General features: G+C 33.6%; 1 protein-coding gene across 2 annotated transcripts in view; it reads right to left on the reverse strand.

Annotated features, from left to right (window-relative positions):
- Positions 1-26,877, reverse strand: part of LOC140444086 (uncharacterized) — a 76,327-nt gene that overhangs the window by 37,056 nt on the left and 12,394 nt on the right. Inside the window, exon 2 of one of the 2 annotated variants that reach the window (XM_072535732.1) lies at positions 17,177-17,502. In XM_072535732.1, the coding sequence (XP_072391833.1) occupies positions 17,177-17,362 (186 nt within the window). In that variant the 5' untranslated portion in view covers positions 17,363-17,502. Of the gene's footprint in view, positions 1-6,411; positions 6,523-17,176; positions 17,503-26,877 lie in introns of those variants that run through there. The other variant, XM_072535733.1, reaches the window with a different exon arrangement.

A 26,877-nucleotide genomic window follows, 5' to 3' on the forward strand; every position in this document is an offset into this window, starting at 1 on the left:
AGACAAGAATAATAAACAAGAATAATAAACAACCGACTAACCTATAAACTTGATAACTACCAACCAGTGGAACAGGCCGGATTCAGGAAAGGATACAGCACAATCGACCATCTACATGCGCTTAAAATCTTAATTGAGAAAACCAATGAATACAACCTTCCGCTGTACTTAGCATTCGTAGATTATGAAAAGGCTTTCGACAGCAATGAACACTGGGCGGTGGAAGAAGCTCTGGTCAATAGTAGCATAGATTCAAGATACCGACAATTGATACATGATATTTACCAAAACGCAACCATGACCGTAATTCTGGACGACAAATTAATAACGGATAATATAAAAGTTAAACGAGGAGTCCGACGAGGCGATATAATTTTACCTTAACTGTTTACCTTGACCCTCGAAGATATAATAAAATCAACAGATTGGGAAAACAGAGGAATATGTATTAACGGAAAGTACCTAAATCACCTTAGATATGCGGATGATATACTCCTGATCTCCTCGGAACGACAAGAACTAGAATTAATGCTGAATGAACTTCATGAAAAATCACTGCAAAAGGCCTAAAAATTAACTTCAACAAATCAAAAGTAATGACAAACACGGAAGACCAAGAGGCAATAAAAATACAAACAGAAAAAATAGAACAGGTAAATGAGTATGTCTATCTAGGACAAGTAATCAGAGCTAACAGAGAAAATCAAACAGCCGAAATATCGAGACGAGTAAGAATGAGGTGGGCAGCGTTCGGCAAACTTTCTTACGTTGTAAAAAATTAAACAATCCCTCTATATTTACGAAGCAAGGTATATAACTCCTGTATAATACCGGTGCTCACCTACGGAGCACAGACATGGACATTTACACAGGCCAATTTGGATAGGATAAGGAAGGCACAAAGAGCGATGGAGAGACAAATGTTGGGTATATCACTTAAAGATAGAAAACGTAACCAGTGGATCAGAACCAGAACAAAGACAGTAGACGCGATAGAACAAGCAGCAAAACTGAAATGGAAATGGGCTGGACACAATGAACGTCTCCAAGACGGACGATGGAACAATGCCATCGGAAAGTGGCGTCCATACAATGCAAAGAGATCAAGAGGCAGACCACAGATGAGGTGGAAAGATGACATCAGGAAACAAGGAGGTCCCACATGGCAGAGAACAGCTCAAGATAGGGAAAGATGGAGAGAACTGGGGGAGACCTACATCCAACAATAGAAGGATAGAGAATAGGTTAAAAAAAATCCTCACCTTAAACATTTATTTATTTTAGTACATTAATAGCAAAATTCTAAGAGATCAGTTTTAAACGCTTCCCGGATATACCACGCAATTAAGAGCACATTCCTATCGAAAAAAAGAAGTATCCCAAAAAGCAAAGATAGCTATCTACAACACAGTTTTTGTACCTATCTTAACATTTGGATGTGAAAGCTGGATGCTCACCACCAGACTAAAAAATAAACTGCAAAGTATTTCAATGAAGTATCTAAGAAGAGTACTAGGGGTGACCAGAATGGACAGGATACGGAACGATGAAATAAGAGAACGCCTTAAAGTCCAATCAATAGAGAAGAAAATCGAAGAAGCCCAACTGAGATGGTACGGCCACATGGTAAGGCATAACAGTTTCGAAATTTCTATGTCCCTTTTCAGGTGCTAAAAAATGAGATTTCTTGCTTCTATATTTAATGGTAAAAACCCCTTAGTTTGTTTTATAAAATCTTAAAAAAAGAAATAAAAAATGAATGTGATGTGAATAGTTAATATTTAATTATAATAGTTAATACTAGAAATTTTGGGATACATTTTTGGATGAAATACAAACCACATAACTTTAAAATTGCATAAAAATAATCCGCATAAAAAGATACCTTACTGTATAATAAAGTTACACCTCTTAAAGAAATGTTCCTTCTTTATTGGTTTACAATTTTATCAAATAATAATTCAGCTTTAGTCACACACCTTCAAAAAACAATACATTCAGCAGCTATTCGTTAGTGTGTGACCAGTAACACACATTCATACCCAAAATTATTGATTCACCAATAAAAATGTAAGAACTAAAACTAGTTTGACTGATAAGAGGAGTAAAAAACCTGTCCCAAACTTATTTGACTAAGGTTTGGGTGTGTGTCGATTTATAATTGGTTTTTCTTCGGACAAATCACTTCGGCAGTTACTTATTTTGGAATAATTTCATTTTTAATAGAAAATCAGAAACTTTTGTCAATTTAGAGGTTTTTATTTAAAAAATGTGATACTAGAAAACAATAAAACGATAAAATGTTTGTTATAATAGTTAAGAAAATATTTAAATATAAATATTTTTTAAAAATACGTCACTTTTAACTACAAAAACAAATATTATTATTCGAGCTTATTATGGCGCTCATTGCGTCTACTATTGAACATATGCTTCCCTGAAACCAGTGGCGGCTCGTGGCTTTAGAGACAAGGTCGGCAAGGTTTTTTGTCTCCTCAGATAAGTATACCGTCTAATAAAAGGCCTTGAATCAATCGTGAGTTTTTTTGTTTTGTTTTTGATATTTTCGTGTAAATTTAGAACCTAAATATGTTTATAAATTAACTCGTTGTTGGAAGTAGCAAAATTGGTTATTACGTCATTGTAAAATTTATTAGAGTTTTGGAATTTTTTTTCTTTCTATTGACATTTGCGACAAGCTTGACATTCTCTCTTGTTTCATTGTGTTTCGACAATACGTTTTGATTCTTTTGAGACGAGAGAAATCTCGTTTATTTGAGGTAGAAGTTGGTGATAATGAGAGAATTAATGACAATAATTTATTAATTTCAGTAACAGGTTGTAATGAACTTCAGTATATAAAATTATACGTATCTTATAACTTATCTACGCTTTCGAAAAATTTGGATTAGCATATAAAACTTTTAATTTATTTTCTAATTTTATTCTATTAAAGAATTATGGATAATTTTTAATTAACACGTTCGCGACGAAGTGTACCGTATACGGTACATGCCGGCCATCGCCAACAGACGGCATGTACCGTATATGGTACATGGCATAGTGACGATATATTGTATCATACAAACTCAACGGCTGTGTGAAGGAAATAGATAGTGGTCTACGGCTGTACCTAAAGGTTGTGTATAAACGACCCTACGTTCGTTTCGAGATTGTTACAAATTTGGGGGATGCAGCGCAAACTACATTTTTTTTTAAATTTAATCTATGCAATCAATGTATGTATCATACAAACTCAACGGTTGTGTGAAGGAAATAGATAGTGGTCTACGGCTGTACCTAAAGGTTTTGTATAAACGACCCTACGTTCGTTTCGAGATTGTTACAAATTTGGGGGATGCAGCGCAAACTACATTTTTTTTGAAATTTAATCTATGCAATCAATGTATGTATCATACAAACTCAACGGTTGTGTGAATTAAATAGATAGTGGTCTACGGCTGTACCTAAAGGTTGTGTTTAAACGACCCTACGTTCGTTTCGTGATTGTTACAAATTTGGGGGATGCAACGCAAACTACAATTTTTTTTTAAAATTTAATCTGTGCAATCAATGTATGTCGTAAAAAAACAAATAAAAATATTATTATTATTCTTAAAACTAGCTTCAAAATTCAACATAAAATCAGCTAAAACATAACTAAAATAATTTTCAAAAGTAAAGACACTGTCAGCGAATTATGCGTGTTTTTGGTTAAAACAATCCAAACACATTGGCGGTGCATCTGGACAGCTGTAACAGTCAGTAATTATTCGTTTAGTTTTAAGTCTGGCTTCTTTAGTCCCCTTTTCTCGTTGAATCTTATCATAGCAGACAGTGCATCTTTTGCGATTTTTTGTAAAGTTTCCCTCGACTCTCTTCAGTTTATGAGTTATTTTTTTCTTGCCCTTTCTTTGATCATCTACATCCTGATGATCCTCTGCTTCTGTTTCATTGTCTTCGCAGTCTAGAAGTTTATCTATTATTTCTTCCCTGAATTTTAGCATGTCTATCTTTTTTTGTTTATTTCTGTTGTAAATTACCCATGAGTTTATCACACAGGTTCCAAGAATAACTTCGAACATAGCCTTCTTATACCTCTTGATGGACTTCCGAAGACAAGTATAATAGGAAGACATCTGGTCCGAAATATCAACACCCTTTTTGGCTTTGTTATAATATATTACCGATTTTTGCTTTAGTTTGTCTAATTCGTCCCGTGCTGAGGTACACTGCTTATCATGAGAACCGATCTTTTATCTTGCCATTTAAAAACTCATACTCCGTAACTATTTTCTTGTCCAAATATTTTCACATCGCGATTTAAAATTCCATCGCGTCTGACAAACTGTTGGCATTTTTTTCGAAACTAATTGTTCTAAAACATTTATCTGTTTAGGCGAGCTTGAGAAAAATGAAGCAAATCCGCTGAAACTGTCAAAAACACATTCTTTAATTTTTTTTACACATATCCTGCAAAACTTAATTCATTCTATGTGCATGACAGTGACTAAATAAAGCTTGTAGTGCAATAGTGTTAACGTTTGCCTGGAGACCCTTCAATTCACCAGACATCACCGTAGAGCCGTTATAACTAAGTTTGCCCTACGAATTTATTTTTGATATCAAAAAAATTTAATGTGTCCTTTAAAATACCAAAAATATATTCTACCTTATTGCTTTTACTCACGTCTCTAAAACCTAAAAACCTCTTATAAATATTAGCACGTAACACGTATCGAACAACAATTGATAATTATTGTGAATTACATGATATATCAATAGTTGCATCGACTTCTAGCGGTAAGCAAATGGTTTCCTAAATCTCAGATTCAATAACGTTATTCAAAATGTTAATTGATTCTGTTAATTCATTCTGGATTGTTTTAGATACGCCGCTAAATGTCTTCCAATCAGAAAGTAAATTAGAAAATTCCAAATCGTATTTCTTAAACATTTTTATTAGTTCTCTATAATTACCTTGATTTAACTAATGCTCCGATTCATCGTGTTCCCTAAATGATAATTCCTGACAACTTAAAAAATTACAATATTTAGTTTCGACTTAAAATTGCGTGATTATTTTTTACAATTTCGTTATGTTTAATAGCATTTTCACGTTGGGCATTATCTGATGAAACATAGATATTTTGTTTTCCAAATAAATTAATTTAATCTGACTTTCAATTCCGACATTAGAAGGCATCCATAAAAAGTGAACTTGGATGTTGTTATTTGAAATGTTTTTAAGTTCTTTTTTTAATAAGAAGTAGAAGGGGGTTGTCACAGTACAATTGAGTCAGTGCGGATAATGAACTTAGAGAATCTGTGTTTATTATACATCTTTCTTTGTTTTTGTTTTGTATTAACCCTTATTTTTAATATTAATTTGTTCTTCGTATGAAATAGAATAGCTAAAAACTCATTTTGCAAAATATAATTCACAATATCAGATTTATCAGTACTTTTAGTTGCTCCCATAGCTTGCATTTTTTAGGTTGATTTACGTGAATTTGCTTACACTTTAATTTTATAAAAGAAAAAACTTATATATCAAAAACCCTTTAACTATTTACGACAGCGATAACTTATCACAGTATTACTTTGAAAATCAAAACAAATCAATACAAAATGAATCGATCGATACAATACCAGGAAAGCTAGTCAGTTTCCTACACCCGCGTTCGCAAGGCACTTGAAACTTTGCGGTCAATTAAAATGAAGCATCGGCATCGGCAGATTCAGAACTGCCGTACCTACCATTTAAATGCGTACGGAGAGAAATGTAGGTTTGGCTGCGTATCGGCTAATACCTATTCCGTTGATTTTTACATGTAAATCGTCAGCCTGGATGAATGTTCAGTCACAGTCGGATGGATGACTCGAATCTTGGATCATTCATTTGAAAAGTTGATGCGAAGTGATCACTTAACGCTCGGATTGGTCGAATTCTTTTAAAACCCATAAATAATATTTAGTCTGTATAATCTCACAGATATTTTTTTTATTTCACAGAAATAAATGACATCAATTTAAATTACCTATTAAAAAAAATCTATATCTATAAAAACCTATTTTGAAATTGTTATCGTTCATGTTCTGAATTATTTGGATTCGGTTTATTCTTATTTTGTTCAAATCACCTGTACAGCGTTTAAATATTAGTTTTGGTTCGCCATTCCAATATGTTATTTGTCTACCTGCCATTATTCATTCTTGGTACATGGCCAGACCAATTCTACTTTGTTTTGATCTTTCGTTGCTCTTTGCTATAAACTGGAAGAAAAAATATTACGAGATGGGAATTCCACTCAATAACAGAAACATATACAATTTAATAAACAGAATTAAAATCACAGATGCAATCTAACCCTTAGTTCAATATAAAATTTACTTATTTTCAATACATACCACTCAGAAATGCACATTTATATTAACATTTAAACTACAAAGATTTTAAGACACACAATTCGATTTAAAAATCACATCCAGGCAAACTTTTGCAGAATTGATCATTAAAATTCACATCAGCGAACGCGGCCGTAACAAGACTATCAGCAAAATCGTATCTCTTGGTAAATCAACCCAAACTTTAAAAGTTGCTATGACAATACCAAATACCGAATCATTAAGGTGCATTCAACCATAGGACAGGGAGTAAACAAAAGGGAAAATAGTTTGGAAGCTAACAAGAGCTTGGGGTAACGTTAGCTTAAATATTTTTCGTTATATATTAAATTCGATAATGATATCGCTTTTAAACCTTTATTTTTGTGGTACTTATGAAATTTTTACAAATTAAGAGTATATAAATATGTTTAAGAAAATGCTATATTTAAAAAAATTCATATAATTATATTTATTTTGGCCACCATTAAGTAATTTTTTTTTATTTAATGGAACTCCAACAGGAATCTTATGATTATTGCTATCTGATCATTCACTATGATCAATAAGCAACTTAGTTCTATATACAAAATATTACAAAAAACTTCGTTCTCTTAAGTCTTCTTATCTGGTTGGCGTTGTCTAGGAGTTTGATGGCCTCCATATTCACGTGGTTGCAGAGCCTTTGTTCATGACTCTCGGCAAACTTACTTATTGTCTGAATAACCGTATCCATCTGGGGGTCTCGATGAAGATCACAGTTTCTGAAGTACCATTGAGCGTTAACGATGTTCCTTAATAATTTATTCTGATATCGTTGTATAATTTGGATGTTACTTTCTTTTGTACAGCCCTATAGCTGTATCCCATATGTCCATATCGGTTTAAGGACTTGCTTAAACAATACCAATTTGTTATTAGTATACCAAATGGATTTTTTCCCCATCAACCGGTACATCTTTCTGAACTTAATTTCTAATTCCTCTTTTTTTTTCTTAATATGAGCTTTCCAACGTAGCTTGGAATCTAATGTCATACCCAAATATTTTGCCGTATTTGCATAAGGTATTTGGTTTCTATTTATACTAATTGGGATATGTTGTTCTCTTTTGTTGGTAAAATTGATATGAACAAATTTTGTTTCATTCAATTTGATACGCCATGTTAATTTGTTCAACAGAGTTCTGTAGTATGGTTGCTGCATCCTTGTGGTACTGTCCGACTGTTAGAATGCATGTGGCGTCTGCAAATGTCGCAATTGTGTAGGTTCTAATGATGGAATATCGCTGGTATAGAGCATGTATAGCACTGGCCCCAGGACACTTCTTTGTGGAACTCCAGCTTTAACTTCTCTTAATTCTGAATATGCTTCCTCATATTTAACTCGAAAGTATCTGTCAGATATATATGATTCTAGTAGTTCAGAATATTGTTTTGGTAAGTAGCATCTCATTTTATGATATAATCCGTCATGCCACACTTTGTCAAAAGCCTGCGCTATATCGAGAAAAAGTGCGGAACAGACTTTTCCTTCTTCTAGAGCTTTTTCTACTATATCTGTTATTCTATGTACCTGATCTATCGTTCAGTGGCTTGCTCTTAACCCACACGGATGATTAGGAATTAGATTTGTTTTCTCTATAATCGGTTTTAGTCTCTTCAAGCGTAATTTTTCGTATAATTTAGACATGACAGGTAACAGTGAAATAGACCTATATGAAGAAGCTTCTTGTGCAGGTTTTCCTGGTTTTAGTGTCATTATAATTTCTGCTACCTTCCATATCTTTGGTACGTACCTCAGCCTAAAGGAAGCGTTTATAAAATGTGTTGATTTTATTATAACTTTCCTTGGAATTTGCCTTAACACTTCTCCAGTAATTAGATCAAATCCAGGAGCTTTTTTTGGATTTATATTTTCTTTTATTTCCAAATATACTTCTTTTGGAGTTACAGGGCTAATCTCCATTTCATCTTGATCAGGGAGCTCCCAGTTAATTATTTCTTGTTCTTCATTTGGTTGAAAAGTATTTTCTAGGTGGTCAGCAATCCTGTTGCCCTTTTGTATATTGTTTCTTGCCCAGCTACCATTAGTTTTTTTTTATTTTTATTTTTTAATAATATGTACATAAAAAAAGATTATTTCCTGTATTATTTCCATGGTGGAATGAAAGTTGTTCAGTTGTGCTACAGCGATCCGTGGAAATAAACAAGCCTCAAACCGATACAGAAAGTATAAAATATCCGAAAATAAAGTAAAGTTAGAAAGATATCTGGTTTACATACTTCACACAATTTCATAGGTTTAAAAGAAAATAATAATCTCATAATATCGAGCAGTGATATTGCAAACATTTTTGGGAGGATCTATCAAAGACCTCATTTAATCAACAGTATACCGCCAATTTTCCTAAAGCCAGAGAATTTGCCGGATAAAACCCCATTCATCCGTTTGAAGTTCAAAATAATTCCTTAAAGCATTCTATGTCTCTTCAAGAGATAAACTCATCTTTTCTTAACTTGAAGAATTTTAGTCCTGGACCTGACGATATTCCTTCAGCATTTCTGAAAAATATTCCTGGTTCAACGTATCTCTTAAACACATTTAACAAAATCTGGCTTCACCACCATTTTGGTGACCTAAAAATTGACAAACCTAAACATGGCCCAGAATCATACCGACATATATCTCTGACATCGACAGGATGCAAATTACTAGAAAATATTAAATCCAGGCTCTAATGAGTTTTGGAAAATTCCAATTTCTTAATCACCCGAGCAAAATGGCTTTATAAAAGATCGGTCAACTACAAACAACATTTTAGACTTGGAAAGTGAGATTGATTAAGCTCTTGTCACTGCATTGTCTTCATCTAAAATCCAAGACTATTTTTAGTAGAAATAAATAATATAATCAAAAACATTCAAGCACCCTTACAAGCCCAATTATATTCTAAAGACTTAGAAGTATCTATTACAGTTAAAATATCTCCTTAATGTCCTCAATTCTTTTCACTAGGTTTTCAATTTCCAATAGAAAAATCAGTAGGAGTTGTATTCTCTTTAATCTCCTTGCCACAACCCTTAACCATGAGAATGTATGAGAAACAGCTGGACTTTAGAGATCATCACAAATTCTTGAATTTAATCTTCGATTCAAAGGTAACATGGAAAGATCACATCTCACAACTTATTCTTTCCTGTAATAAAAGATTAACTGTATTAAGATCTTTCTGTGACAAAAACTGGGGCTCAGACCAATCCAGTCTACTTCTTCTACTTAATATGTTCTAAGCTAGATTAAGAGCAATCGCCTATTCCACTACTAATCAATATCTTCTCAAATCAATAGATATTATTCATAATAAAAGTCTTAGATTAGTCACGGAGGCTTTTCCAACTTCAGCAACTTTCACAGCATTTTAGGAGCTGAAGAAGTCACCCAACTACATCACCGCCACATGTTTCTCGCTCTATCACATGCAGCCCCGGTCGCTTGTAATATTTTAAAACCAATATATCAAAACACTTTTACAAACTAATATGTAAACAAATTAATATTTGCAATAGAATATTCGCTGTACTAAAAGGGCATATCACGAAAGAAATAAATCCTTACTTCAAAATCTAAACAATAATTTTCCTGATGTTTCCTCCTCGGATATTAAATACAACGAGCTTTGGCTGATCGATTCACCAATCTGTAATACATCTCTCTGACCTATTTCGATAAATCCAGTACATACAATTCCCTGGTTCGGCTTAAGTTCGAAGCTCTCTTAGAAAAGTACCCTGACCATCATAAAATCTACACTGATGCATTAAGTCCGAAGACAGAGTCAAGGCATCAATCGTTTTCTCAGAAAACAATGTTCTTTCACGTCTACCTCCAGTATGTAGTAAAAACAGTATGTGAAACTTTTACCGCATTTTCTCGGGTAAGCCCGTAAAACGAGCTTATCTTCACACAAGCCCTGATCATAAGAGATTTCCTTAGCTCTCTTAACTCATTAAATTAAAAATGGAGTTAAGTGTAAAGCAAAGAATTGAAATACTTATGATGACTGGGTATGGAGACAGATCGTGAACTCAGATGGAAGTGTGCAATTTGTTTAATGATAAATATCTAGAAAGACCTATAACGAGTTCAACAGTCAGTAAGATTGAAAAGAAATTTCGAGGAACTGGTACGGTTAAAAATGCACGGAAATGTCGTTCCTCTCCAAATACTGATACAGCATTAGATGTTTTACTTAGTTTTGAAGAAGATGCACACACTTCTGTGCGTAAAGTTAGTCGCGATATCGGTGTTAGCAAAACAACGGTACACAAACTATTAAAGCTTGAAAAATTACATCCTTATAAAATCAAACTTGTGCAGGAATTAAACGAAGATGATTCCGATAGAAGACTGCAATTTTGCGAAACAATGATGGATAACTACCACCGAGACCCTCTCTTGATACAAAACATAATTTTTTCTGATGAGGCCACTTTCACGTTAAGTGGCGAGGTTAACCGTCAGAATTGTAGATACTGGGCAAAAGAAAACCCCCATTGGATGCGTGAGCATCATACACAATACTCGCAAAAGGTAAATGTATGGGCTGCAATTGTAAGAAATCGAATCATTGCACCCTACTTTTTCGAAGGTAATTTAAACAGGGCAACGTACCTTGAGTTTTTAAGGGGGTACCTCGTACCTACTTTACGTAATTTGTTTCCCAGCAGACGTAATCCTGGAGGTTTTGATGAAAGTTTATGGTTTCAACAGGATGGTGCACCTCCACATTATGCTGTAGATGTTAGAAGGTACTTAGATGAAATTTTTTCGAACAGGTGGATTGGTAGACGTGGACCTACTGAATGGCCAGCGAGGTCACCAGATTTCAATTCTTTGGATTATTTTATGTGGGGCCATCTGAAGAATGTTGTGTATCAAACGAAACCAGCAAATATTCAAGAATTACAAAAGAGAATTCGGACAGCAATAAACAATATTTCTCAAGACATAATAAACAAGGTTCAACAAGAATTTGTACAACGTTTGGGTTACTGTCAAATACAGCAAGGGCTGTAGTTCGAACATTTATAAAGTCATGTATTTCATCATATTCTGTCCGCTAGACAATAAGAATTTTTGATAATATTGTTAATTTAACTAACGCGTTACTTTATGAACACACACAAAACTATTGTATTTTTGTTCACCCTGTACCAATTTGAATCAACATGTGATACATTTTTGGAATCAGCTCAGCTAGAGTAATCCGAAAATTGAAACAAAATGGGGTGTTCCATTTAAAAAAAAAATGACGGTGACGTCATTACTCGAAAATAATTCACCCTGTATATTAGAATATTATTTTAAAATACGGTAAATTAAAATCAAAAATCGACATGTTTCAGGATTATTTCTTAAAATGCTCTATTTAGCTAAAAAAGAATTTGTTCCATACTTTACGGACACAGTGTACATATATGTGAACTTAGCAAAACCACAAAACTCATCACTAACCTTGCTCCCAAACTAAAAGGGCGGAGATCCAGCACAGGGGATACCTTCGTATTAGCATGCAAACAAGCTTTTTGATCAGATGAATGGAATGAAAGTTCATCGACTCACTTTTTTAGTATTTTAACGACGATACAAGATACCTTGACACTGTCTAGTACGTTTCAGCACCAACGGGAAGTATTTATTTTGCATAAAAGCAAACTTGACGGATTTAGAAACCGATAAAAAATTAAACACCTGTGAATAACTACGACAATATTAGGAATTATATTATAATTTTTGATACAGGAAACTGCATCATAGAGATGAAAATGGAAATGGTTCGGAAACTATTTTTGTGGCATTAGTATATTAACTACTACATTTCCATTACATATAGTAGTTCTTCTTCTTGCCTTCGTTATGCATTAAAAGAGCATCGAATGTTGCTGGTGCCTATCCACATTTTACCCATTTTTTCCACGCAATCCCTTCTTGTGTTATTTCCTTCGTCTATTGCGACGTTTTTCTCCCTAATCTCAATTTCTAGGATTTATGTTTTTAGTGCTTAATCATTTTTCTTCTTTCGTATCTTTTGGCCTCCTTCACTTTCTTTACTTTATTCTTCTCCGTTCTAGTTATGTGTCTGTTCAAATTCATCATTCTTTCGTTTTTTGTATTTTTTCTCTACCGGTTTCTATTTTTAGTGATTTCTAATATTTACGTATTTTTCCTATCTAGCTTCGTCTTCCCAACTACTTTTCTCAGTTGTTTCATGTTTGCAGCATGTATGGCTCTTGTCTTTTTTAAAACCCATTTCTCGTTTGCATATAGAAGTGTTGGTGCTGTGATTCCACGTGCAATTTTGTTTTCTTTTACCTTTTTGTCCTCTTTTTTATTTCCTTACTTATCGTGATTTGCTCTCTCCCGTTTTTACTCTACCCACCACTCTGCTATAAGTGCTTCTAATCACCTGTAATAGTTTTCGTAGATTATCGTAGTATCTTCTCTTCTTCAAGTGACCTCTCCACTACGGAGTTTGGCAATCATCATTGCTATTCGTATCTTTGACGCTGTTGCTCTAAATAATTGGTTAGATGTGCACTGGAACCAGTCTCTTAAATTGCGCAGCCAAGATATACGTCGTCTCCCCACGCTTCGTTTGCCCTGAATCTTTCCTTGGATAATTAACTGGAGCAATCGGTACTTTTTCCCTCTCATCACATGACCAAGATATTCCAACTTTCTTCTCTTAATGGTGATCAACAGCTCCCGTTCTTTCTTCATTCTTCGAAGAACTACTTCTTCTTATGGTGCCTATCCGTTACGGATGTTGGACACTAACATGGCTATTCTGACTTTGTTGACTGCTGCCCTGAAAAGTCCGGTAGTGGTTAAGTTAAACCATTTTCGCAGGTTATGCAGCCAGGATATTCTTCTTCGTCCTGGACCTCTTTTCCCATGCACTTTACCTTGAAGTATGGTCCGAAGTAGGTTGTATCGTTGTTCATTACGCATTATATGGCCCAGGTATTCTAGTTTGCGACATTTTATGGTTATGACTAGTTCGCGCTCTTTACCCATTCCATGTAGTACTTCTTCGTTGGTAACTCTGTCTATCCAAGAAATCCTCAACATGCACCACATTTCAAATGCTTCGAGTCTCTTCAGTGATGCTTCAGTTAAGGTCCATTACTCCACGCCATATAAAAGAACGGAGAATGCGTAGCATTTTAGTAAACGAACTTTTATTTCCAATTTTATATCGTGGCTGTTAAAGATTTTTTTCATTTTGACGAAAGCTGATCTTGCCTTCTCGATCCTTATCTTAATTTCCGTCGATTGGTCCCACTGTTCATTTAAGTTTGCACCCAGATAACAAAAGTTGGTGATTTGTGTTATAAGTTGTTGGTTAACTAGTAATTGACCAGGTGGTATCCTATTTTTGCTATTTGTTATTTTGTCTGTCTAAGGTATTTTTAAAATTCTTAGTATGCTTAATCGTAGTATGCTTATGATTATCTTTTGTCTCTAAATACTTTGAATGTTTGCTCGTCTTCTAGTTTTTCTTTTATCTTTGTTTGGAACCTTCTGATTATCATTCTCGTTTAAAGCTTCAACATCGCTGATAATAGATATATATCTCTATAGTTTTCATACACAACTTCTTCTCTTTATTTATTCTTCATGCTTCTCTCATTATTTATAACAAATATTTGTTTTCTTCTTCTCCTATTCACTTTCTTATTATTTCTACATCAATTTCTTACTTATTTCTGCTTCTAATCCTTCAATTCTTTTTGCTTTTATTTGGTTTTCGTGTGTTGCTATGTGTTTCATGGCTCTCGATGTCTATGTTTCCTCAGTTTCTTCTTAGTCTATCTATTTCTCTTTATAATTTTTCCACCTCTTCAGATTCAGAACAAAAAGTGTCATATTTACGGATTGTAGAGGTGTCATAGAGAGACTAAAAAATATAAGCGCGGCCAAGAACTTAAGTCATCTAGAAGTAGAAATACTACAGACCAATCACGAAATACTTAGTTCGCAACGGGAGGTGCTAATAGTTTGAATCAAAGGGCATTCGGGTATACAAGGAAACGAAATTGCTGATAAGTTTGCAAAATCCGCCTCAGACTTACACAGAGATTCTATTAACCAGTGTATTCCATATACAGATTTGAATTCCACACTTAAAGTTCAACTTAGGACTAAATTGCAAGAACTATGACTTTGCTAAGACAGCAAACAAATAGGATTAAATTATAAATCATGTCAAGTCCAAATCCCAATAATAAGATGGTTCCACAACCAAAACAACAGGAACTTTATTATTACCTTAAACAGAATAAGAGCAAGTCATGCAATGCAATTTTATATTGAAGTTGTTAATAACAAAATTTGCTTACCCATAAATTTAAATTGTATAATTTTCAATAAGAATATTAATATATTGTACTGCTTATACAGTGTGTAAAAGCCAAATGGAATAAATTCATTATTTAGGTTACTGTACATATTTATAAAAAAACCCGAAACACGTCAAATTTAAATTATAACTTGACATTCTTTAACGTGAAAATGCAACCCCTACCTTTAACCCCCTTAGAATGACAGGTACAACCCCCAATTTTTAAAATAGGAAGTATAGGCTTGTGATATATCGTTTGAAAGGTCTTTTCATTCTCCATTCAAAAATGTTGTCGCTTTCAAGTTTATTAAGATTAATTAAGATAAAATAAATTAAAATCATGTGGTTACCGAAATTCGCTAAAATATACTCAAAACTTATTTCCCGTTTAGGTCTTGATAATGAGAAAGTGAACAAAAACCATAGCAATGTGGTTTTTAGATGGTAACCATTAAAAAACGTTAAAGAATTTCCGTGGCAACGTTATTTTAACACGCATTAGTAAGTTATTTTATTTAAGTTGTCAGTATTTTAATTTAAGTAAAAAGTTCGTTCAATTCAATTCTGAAAAATGGTTAGATTAACGAAAAGGCATAAAATAACAGTTTTACAAATGGTTGGTTACGGAGATAACACCCGAACACAACAGGAAGTAACTCGCCTATTTCATGAGAAATTTCCTAATTTACCGCCTATATCCCAAGAAACAATAAGTAAAATAGAGAAGCAGTTTCGCGAGTTTGGTCATGTAAGGCAGATAAAAAAAGCAGCTGACAATGCACTGAGTGATGAACTCAAATTAGATGTGTTGCTTGAGTTTCAGGAAAATCCACATACATCGAGTAGACAGGCATCCACTACATTCAATGCTAGCCATACATCGATACTAAACATATTAAAAGAAAATAAATTGCATCCCTATAAGATGATACCTACTCAGGAGCTCATGGAAGACGATTTTGATAGGAGAACTTTTTTTTGTGAGCAAATGATGGACATGTTGGATAACAATATTATCCAGTTAGAAGACGTTATGTTTTCTGATGAGTGTACTTTTTCACTTAACGGTCATGCTAATCGGCAAAATTGCCGCTACTGGGGCACGGAAAATCCTCACTGGATGAGAGAAGAACACACTCAATACCCTCAAAAGGTTAATCTTTGGGCATGGATTGTAGGAAACAATATCATTGTTCCCTTTTTCATTGAGGGCAACTTGAATGGCAACAATTATTTGGCACTATTGTATTGTAGCGAATTTCGGTAACCACATGATTTTAATTTATTTTATCTTAATTAATCTTAATAAACTTGAAAGCGACAACATTTTTGAATGGAAAATGAAAAGACCTTTCAAACGATATATCACAAGCCTATACTTCCTATTTTAAAAATTGGGGGTTGTACCTGTCATTCTAAGGGGGTTGAAGGTAGGGGTTGCGTTTTTACGTTAAAGAATGTCAAGTTATAATTTAAATTTGACGTGTTTCGGGATTTTTTATAAATATGTACAGTAACCTAAATAATGAATTTATTCCATTTGGCTTTTACACACTGTATAATCACGCCAAAAGGTGCAAAATGAAATTGTAAATTACTAACCACCCCTTTGTTAGCAATTCTGCAACTAGTTAGATTTTGTAAGTGGGCGACGAAAAAATTATAAAAAAAATAGAAAAAATAAAAAAAAAATTACACAAAAAAACATAAAAAAAAATAGAAAATAAAAGTTAAAAAAAACATACACTGCTCACACTTAACTTTTACACTACTAATACTTTAAGCATTGTTATTGTGAAGAAGGATGAGTTTTCTTTAAATTTCTGTAAAGTTTTTTTCCTTTTTTTGTTTATTTTTTTTTTTAATTATTATAGTTAGAGAAAAAATCGTCTGGCTAATTGGTCTTTACCAAAACCATCTAATTAATTAAAAAAAACTGAATTTAAAATAACTGAGTCTATAAAAATATTTTAACTATTAAAATTTATTATTAATTTTTTTTTATTTGAAATTTTATTTTCATTTTATTTAAAAATGATTTTTACTAACTTTAAAAACAACCTCCAATCTAGTAAAGTCAAATAAATAAATAAAATAATATCAACATTTTAAATGTAACAAATTATTTGTTTAATATTATCTAAAACATAAATTCAAAACAAATACAATTTGTTTTATACAATTTCATATAATTTTCTTAAAAAATCAACATATGTAAATAAAATATTTACCATTAAAACCAGTCCAACCTCCTTAACAGCTTGTTTGACTGACCTAACATTTCGAAACGGATATTAAAAAATCATGCCGTTGTCTGCACCACTTTCAACAAAACATCAACCAAAACATCCATACAAACACTCTAACCACATTGACATACTAACCTCAACCCCGATAAGCTTCCTTACGACGTTGACGTCTCCCTGTTGTGCGGCGTACATAAGCGCCGAGACGCCAGTTACGTCTCGCGTGCGGCGTCGTTTCTCGCGGCGGGATAGCCGTCTTATATCGCGCCCGATTCGTTTGTGTTTTAGCACTGCTTCGGGTTTACCTTTCGAAGGGCTGTTCATTGTGGCGGTTCCACGCTGCTACACCACGTGCTTTGAGGATTCGTCATCGTTGCATGGCTTAATGGCTCCTGTGATGCACCGGGAGGTGGTGCAGGAGACATCTGAGATGATCGGTTGCTGATAACTGCTGTAGATTCATACTGGAAAAAGAAAGCAAAATGTATATATGTCGAAACTTTTGGGGCTAAAACAATATATTACTAAATGAAACTAAGTATATTAGGTAGTGGTAACAAATGAGTACAAGTTAAAGGGGTTCATAAATTTCGTTCTACTCGTAGAATATTCTTTCACAGAATACCGTTCATCCCATTTTAAAAAATCATCACTACTTCATAGCTGCTGTTGGGTTTGTTTCCTCTAGCCCTATAGTTACAAGACAAAGACGTGTTTTTACCCTGCTGAATTGCAAGATAGCACTTTTTGCTGTACCTTGGCCCCCATACCACTAATACATAGGTTATAAATGCAATGCAATACAATTGTTTTATATATCAAATTTTTTCATGCCTGTGTCTGGAAAATATTAAAATAGTTACCGCTATCTGCTTAGTTATTCGTGCTACCTGCTGATTCCAAATCTAATATTATCCCAAAGATTATTTGTACCATCAGGGGAACTTCTTTTTTCTTCTTTATCATGGAAACTTCGTCCAGTTTCTCAGACGTTGGCACTCTTTGATTTTTGTCGATCCTGTGCAAGTTAAAAACCACACTACGGATATCTATTCAGTCGCGAATATTCTTTAGCCATGATTCGTAGCAGAGAGGGGTGTGACAAGGATTCAGTTCGTCACCGACTGGTCAATATGTGTGGTTGTGATTTGCTCAAACTGTATGTTTATAATATTTATTTTTTTTTAACAAATTAATATGATATCTCAGGGCTCTTTTACTTATTAAAAATAAAACGTGGCTTTAAAGTATTTTTTTCTAGTTGCCTTTGAGGAAAAAAAAAGAATAGACAATAGGAAAATAAAATAACAGCACAATTATGACTTACAAAGCAAATGTTATATTAAAAAAAAACTATTTACAAACCTACCCTATTGTATAATTCTTGGTAATCCATACAATAGAAAGTTTAAGGTAGAACTGTTTACAAAAATGTCTATTTAAAACTAAACCGTTAGAAAAACCAATATACTACTACTACTTGTCGGTTTATAACGTTCTCCGCCGTTTTCCGACTTCCAATCGCCACTTAGACCGGTTGTTCCATAGATCTTCTTCTATGGCCCTCTCTCTCAGTTCTTTATTTATTCCTTCGCTCCAACTTTTTCTCGGTCTACCTCGTTTTCTCTTTCCTTCTGGTTGCCACTTTAGTATTTCTTTTGGCATTCGTTGTTCGTCCATTCTTTGTAAGTGTCCGAACCAGATAAGTTGTTTTGTTGTTAGGTCATCTGTGATTGTTCGTTTGATTCCCATTATTTCTCTAATGCGTTCGTTGGTAATCCTTTCTCTTCTAGATCTTCCTGCGGCTCTTCTCCAAAAATCCATTTCCGTCGCTTTCAGCGTTGACAATGTTCTTTCTTTCAGTGGCCATACCTCACAGCTGTATAAAGTAATACTTTTTACTATAGTCTCATATATCCTCTTTTTATTTTCTTTGCTGATGGATTGGTCCCATAAAATGGTGTTTAACATTGTGATGGCTTTTCTCCCTGACGTATTTCTCTCTCTTATGGCTTTGTCTAATGTTCCATCTTGTGAAATAGTGATACCTAGGTATTTGTAGTCACAGCAGTGCTTTAAGAAAAACCAATATATTGTCTTCTTATTTTCTGGGAATGTCTTTGAACGTATAAAATTCACTTTCCGAAAAAAACCACTTTCTAAAACTAATGCTAAACAGTATAATATACAGGGTGTTTGCGATTTCTGTTGGTCGGTGATTTGATTTTTGTCTTAATATTTTCTATTCGATTTTTGAAAATTATTGGAACCTTATTAGTATATATATATATATATATATATATATATATATATATATATTGTAACGAAATATTTTGCCTATTACATAGGGTATTACTATGGGGGGTTGAAAATTGGGGACAAAAGTTACTGGAGTGGAGATAGAGCGAGCAAAATAAACGAAATTGTGCGAACGGCACTGAGAGTTTATTTGGAGAGCTGGGTCGTGGATAAGTTAAATGGCAAGGGGGCTGGATTGGGGCAACTACAAAAATGAAACGAAGATCTTACATGAATCTCCTGGAACAAATGGACAAAAAAAAACAACAGGAATGACCTCTAGCTATTTAAAATAAGGACGCCGCTTCGAGGTGACAAATCATAACGATTACAACAACTAGTTGTAACCACAAACAGTTCCAAAAATGGACAATACAAAAATACTTACGATATAAATAGTTACAATGATTTATACCAAAAAAAAAAATAAATAAAAACTTACATATGTCCTATTCGTTTACAAACTCTGTTTACAAGTAAAATATGCTACGAAACTTACAAAAAATTGTTACTGCATGGAGGTTAACATTCTTTAAAAAAAAGAAACAAAGCAAACTAATGTCAAATATGATTAGATAGTACAATATTAATTATTACAATTCTTTTTGTTTTGAAAGCAAATTATCGTTATTAAAAAAATGTCTATCTTTACTTTAAATTTGAACACAAAACAGTTACCTGGATTGCACTGGGGTTTTACACAAAAATTCTGGGGGTAGAAACAAGACTTCACTGGAACTCAAACTCTGTACCACTCGAACAAATTTATCTCTACTGTGATAGGACAAGACAAAATTGAGATTGGAAATTGCGGCACTGGAACACAAACTTTGAAGCTCTGCTTCCTAAAAAGACTGGAACAATGTAGGTATATTTCAAATCCTCACTTTAACTGTAAGTATTAAATGAACCATTAACTGGCACTAAACTTATTTTCCATAACGTAAGACGAAGAACAAAAGTACATTACAAATTTGATGAAAAATTTGGACTTACACTGAAATCCACTGCCTCTGGCAGCGATCCCAGCGAGAATGAGTAAATTATTTTAACTGTAACCATTAACCGCTACTATACACATTTCCATGACAGAGAAGCAATAAAAAAACCTTTACGAATCTGAAGAAAATTCGGACTAAACGCTGAAGCCTACCGCTCTTGACCACGCCTCAGCGAGAGTGAGCTAATTCTTAAAAATCAATCGCTTTTCAACTTGGTATAAACAAAACACTTAGACGGGAACGAGGGCGCAAAATATTTATTTGAAAACACAGTATCGAGCGGTTCAACGATCAAAGAATGCCGAGAAAATACACATCTGTGAAATAATAAACAAACTCTAAAATGGTTTATTTTCTGGAAAATATTCTTTGGTGTTTTAAATATTTACGAGCGGATTTCAATATATATCAAGGAATTTTACAAATGCTACAATATATAACATGAAGTTATATATAACACTAGAGGAAGAACAAGGTTTTAGGTCGGGAAGATCATGCACCGACGCTATATTTATAATGAGGCAAGTGCAAAAGAAATCATTAGAATATAACAAACCGGCATATCTATGTTTCGTGGACCTTAAGAAGGCATTTGACCGGAAATTAAACGATGTTATCCACTTACTGTACGCAAGAGATATACCTCTAGGAATAATCAAAACGATCGAAAATATCTACCAAAACAACACAATAAAACTAAGGGTAGAAGAAGAACTAACCGACCCTATTAAAGCTGGCAATGGGATAAGACAGGGAGATTCCCTGAGTCCTCTATTGTTCAAGCTGATTATAGATGAAATAATAAAAAAGTAAGAACTAAAAAAGGATACCAAATGGGAGAAAAACAACTTAAGATAATCTGCTATGCAGAAGACACAATATTACTCTCTCAAAGAATTCGCTCCGTGCGTGACCATGGTAGGGGTACCTTGAAACGATGCCAGCGTGCGTAGCGGCGAAATATGACAAAATTGGAATCATGGAATCTTTTTACGCATAAATTTTATCAAAAATGTGTGCAAATACATGTTGCGTATTTAATTGTGCTAATAATAGAAAAAATAGTAAGTGTAGATTTTATAGGTTCCCAAAGATTACATATAAATTAGAGAAAAGAAAAAGATGGATCCGTGCTAATAATATGAAAAAGTAAATATCACATAATCTCATTTTTATGCAATTGAAATAGGAAATATTTAAATAATTTACCTTAAATGATATTTTATAAGGCTTCAAACTAACTGCAGAGTGCCTGATGACTTTAGCTTTTATATCATACCTTTTACTATTACTGTTTTTAATTATATGCTCTTTCACGTGAAAAACTAGATTTGCCAGTACTAGATTTTTCCCTTTCTTTTCCATTTGGGGTTAAAAAGATATATTATGATGAATTTTAAGAAACCCAGTTTTTAATACTACATTTATTTTGTACATAAACTATAAAAATATAATTAAAAAGTTAATTATTAATAATTGTCAATTTCGCCTGTATTTAGCAATGTCAAAAATATGTCATCTGTTTAACCTGAAAATTGGTAGGTCCAAAACAGTCAGATGAAGGCGGTAGGTGTCGCGTCAGTCAGGCACGGAGCAAATAGGCGATTTATAACGTTTATGCTGCACCATTTAAATATAACCGCGAAAAATTTAATATGTTAATTTCCCCAAAAAAGGCAAAATGCGTGGTTACAACAGCAAATTTACTAAGATGTAAATTGGAGCTGGAAGGTCAGATAATAGAACAAGTGATGGAGTTTAAATATCTAGGCATCACATTATGTAGCTACGGAAATCTCGAAACACGACCTGACACAGAGAGGACAAAAAGGATGTTAGAAACAGCAGAGAAAACACTTAGAAAAATTGATCGTAAGACACTATGGGACAGAGCTAGAAATACAAATACATGATGTAGATGCAAAGTGGAGAACATCAGGAACTGGGTACGAAATAGAAGAGTAGAAAGAAACGGTTATATAAGCCGAATGACAACAAATAGAGTAGTAAAGACGGCAAGAACCGGTTTTCCAATAGAAAGACGATCAGTAGGAAGACCACGAAAACGATGGAACGGCAGCTCACTGGAGGCACATTGAAATACAAACTCATGTATACATAAAAAGAAGAAGAAGTAGAAGAAATTTTTATTTAATATCCCAAAAGAATTTAAAATTTATAAAGCAATAAAAAATGAAAATAAATTGCGACAAAACTAATTGCTCTAATGCTTTTATATTGTGTGAAAATTACATTTTATTTTTGTATTTACGACCGAAGTTTTTGACATTTGATTGACTATTTTACACGGATGTTCACAATGTCAACAAACCTGTGTTCAAATAATTAGTAATCAATATTTTCCTGGAAATGGAAACGCTGAAGTTTAATTAACAAAAGATCGCACGTTTCACAGAAAAATGATTAAGTAATTAATGTAGCAGTTCATTTTCGTAGATATAAAATAACAAGTATGATTTTTATATCCATTAATACTAAACTACACTACAAAAATTATTTTTAAAGTATTTCAATTTAAATTTAAATGAAGGTATTAATCCGTCATAACATTTTAACTTTAATTGATTATTAGTAACTAGCGGACCAACTCGACATCGAGTTTTTTAAATGAAATTTTTATTTTGCGAGAAAAATTAAGAGATCAATATAAACAATATAAGCAAGAATATACATAACATTCATCAATAATAATGCAAGTAAAAAGTGTATTATATATCACGAAATATTTCGTCGAAAACAATGTTTTTTGTTACGATGTTATCATTTAGCAGTTAATTTTGCATGCTGATCACGAATCCGGTGTCAGATTTGCTCTATCTTGACGTTTTATGCGCGTTTCGGGTCACTTCCGATGTCGGATCGCAACCGGAAGTACATATTTAGATTCGTCTCGACGAGACCTTTCGATCCATATATACATTGTGGGGTCTAAAACTTAAAGTAAATTTTAACTTCTGGTCATCTCAAAACCGGAAGTGAATTTTTGTACCAAAAGTATATCTTGACAATCTCATATGTAATGCTAATAATATTCCGAAAAAATATTTTAATTATCTAATATGGTTTTTGAGTAAAGTGGTGGACAAGAAAAGGGCTTAGCGTTTTAGTATATGATACTTAGCGCATTAGCAAAATGTTTACATTTTGTTTTTTATATAAATTTTTTCACTAAAAATTTTGGTCATATGTTATTGCATCACTGCGACATAGAATGAATTAAGTGGTAATTTAGATATTAAAATTAATTTGATTTTACATAAAAGTACATATTTATTTTTAATAATAAGTACTGTAACACTCAGTGAACTGAACTATTAGGAAGTCGGCTTAGGGCAGTGATACACTTTGTATTAATGTCCTTTGAAGAAATGGGAAAAATATATACAGAAAGAAAGATAAAAAGAAAAGGAAAAGAACAGTTGTTAAAAAAGAACGGGCGCTAACATTTTTTAATATTTAAAAAAACGTAAGGGTAAGAAAAAACGTAAGGGTAAGAGAAACGAAAATCGCAAGATGAAAAAGCCAAATACGGAAACACATCCCCGGGTGGAAATCCACACCTCTGATAGAGGGAGCCCCATCGTATACGGGGGGCAATGTTGCGAAAAGTTCGGAAGCCCCAGTCTTATCAAAGCTCAACCAAAAATCAAAACGAAGAAAAGATAGAACATTCATATTTGCAACGTGGAATATACAAGGATGGAACAAAAAGGCGACGGAAGTGATCAAGGAGTTTAGAGAAAACAACATCGACATACTAGTAACAACACAAACCAAAAAGAAAAGAAATGGAACGGAAACAATAGAAGACCATATTCACTGCTGGAGCTGAGTTAATAAGGAATGTAAAGCAAAGGCAGGAGTGGCAATACTAGTCAAAAATAAGTAGAAGAACAGGGTTAGAACAGGGTTAGTGGACGGGATCGGTAAATACACATTAAAGGTTGAATTTCTGGTGGAGTAGACATGATTAGATCTTGCTAGAAAAACATGTAGGTGTTTACAAATTAAGCAAACAGTGTCTAAAATATATAAAGAGGGAAGAGTTAAAATCCCCAGATTTTTGAAGTAACTTCTGCAATGTTAACGCTCGAATTACTAACGATCCAAGATATGTGAATCGTTTGACTTGCTTAAAGGTATAGTTGTTAATTTGAATTCTCTTTATGAAGTCCTAATTCACTTACTTCTGCCCACTATAACTATATCGTCAGCGAATGTGAGAATTTGTGTCGATCTATTAAAGATAGTTCCATTTATTCTAATATTTAATTGTCTGATTGCCTTTTCCAAGGCAATATTAAACAGGAGACACCCCAGCGCGTCCCCCTGTCTTAGACCATTATTAATGTCAAAGAACTTTTTTCTCGAGAGTTTTCTCGTTCAATTCTAACACATGAGCTTACGTTTTGCATTGTTAGTTGGGTCAACTTAACTAACTTAGTTGGGATCCCAAAGTCTATCATGCAGTATATAATGCAGTTCTTTTCACACTGTCATAGGCTGCTTTGAAGTCGACGAAGAGATGGTGTGTATCTATATTATATTCTAGTGACTTTTCTAGAATTTGCCTATGGGCTTAAATTTGATCTGTAGTTGACTTTCCAGCAGTAAATCCGCATTGATATTGACCAACAATATCCTTTGTAAAATGTTTAAGTCTTTCAAACAATGCATTGCCGAAGATTTGATACGCAGATGCTAACAGAGTAATCCCTCTATAGTTCTTACACTCCAGTTGATCACCCTTTCCTTTAGCCACTCTTCTGGTACCAATTCATTCTGCCATATAACTACTATTAGGTTATGGATTGCTGAAAAAAGTTTATCACCATCTTTTTTATACATTTCCGAACAGATTTCATCGATTCCTGGGGCTTTATTGTCTTTTGAGTTTTAGGATGGGATTTGACACTTCTTCTCTTGTTGGGTCTTCACTGTGTAGTTGACGTTGTGCATTTTGTTGATGGTCTATGTTGTAACCTCCTTCAATATCGTTTATATTTAGATGTTCGCTGAAATGTTTTACCCGTCTGTTAGGAACTGAGTTTTTATCATGTAGAATTTCACCGTTAGTGTCTTTACAAATTTTTAATCGTGGTTCATATATTTCCAAATTAAGGAGAGTAAATTTTGGGAGTAAATTAAGATTTTAAGAATCTCTTTACTTCTTTCTGTGATATATTGGCTGCCACTATTTTGTTGTATTCTAACCCAAAAGATTTACTAAACCGTCAAATTTATTTTACAATTATTTCGAGCAGTGTAGTTCCTGAAACAAGATTTTATAGAGAAAGACAAGTAATAAAAGTTAGAAATTTAAGTTTGGAAATGAAAAGCGTTTCGTGCATCGAGCTTTCCAGACATAAAGTAGGCGTCGATTATGTGAAAGTTGAGAGGACGTCTCACGCGATCATCCGCGCCACCAACGGGCGGATCGTTTAATACTTTTACTTTATACATTAAGGAAAACTATTGTGCAGAGTAGGTATTATCAACTTGGAAAACCCTTTATGACTGCAGTCATAAGTATTAGTATTTTTATCGCTTAGAATGAATATTTTAGAGTTCTTTATAGACTCTTTTATTAAAATTGCTTCATTATTTGAAGCGGGGTTTCTGCTACAATTATTGTTAAATTATAATTGTAAAAACAAGGAATTAAATTTTTTTAAGGTGTTGGGCAAAATTGATATTTGATACCGATAGAGATGACCAAGCAACTGCTTATTTTCCACTTCTAAATGATTAAGTATAATATGAAAGAATTGATGTAGAAAAGGTATCAAGAATAGTTTATAAAAAAAATTTAAAAAATAAACAAAAAGCGATATACGTCAAGCAGCCAAAGAGGCCTTTCAGAGAGTAACCACACATTCTCGATCAAATGGCAAATGTTGGTGGAAAGAAGAGCAGAGAAGCGTAGGAGAGATGGTTGGCTACAGTTGACCCACAAGATATATAAGCACACAACAGACTAAACTACCACATCCCAAAGCTGGCAAGTCTTTTTCAGTTACGTCCGTAATTGTCCAGGCTTTATCTCCATATAAAAGGGCAGAGAATACGTAACATCTCAATACTCTAGTTCTAATTTCCATTCCCAGTTTTCCGTTGTGTAATACTGCTTTCATCTTAGTGAAAGTGCTTCTGGCTATCTCAATGTGTTGATTTATTTCAAGTCTGCGGTCCCATTGTTCATTAAGCTCACATCCCAAGTAATTGTATCTAAATACTTTCTCTAAAGCTTTCCCTTCAACGTAGATTCTTTCGTCTTCAATCTTGCTGACAATATTTATTTTTGTTGTTTATTGTATTCGAAGCCATTCCATACCTCTCGCAGTACTGCGTAGTTCTATTAATCAAAATGCGCAGCTCTTCTATGCTGTCCACAAGGAGTATCCTATCGTCTGCATATCTGAGATTGTTCTAAGCACATACTACAAAGTAAAGGGGAGAGTACACATCCTTGTCGTACTTCTCGTCTTATAGGTATCTCTTAAGATTTTTGTTGGTCTA

Source organism: Diabrotica undecimpunctata, chromosome 6 (assembly GCF_040954645.1).
Source record: "Diabrotica undecimpunctata isolate CICGRU chromosome 6, icDiaUnde3, whole genome shotgun sequence".
Classification (NCBI taxonomy): domain Eukaryota; kingdom Metazoa; phylum Arthropoda; class Insecta; order Coleoptera; family Chrysomelidae; genus Diabrotica; species Diabrotica undecimpunctata.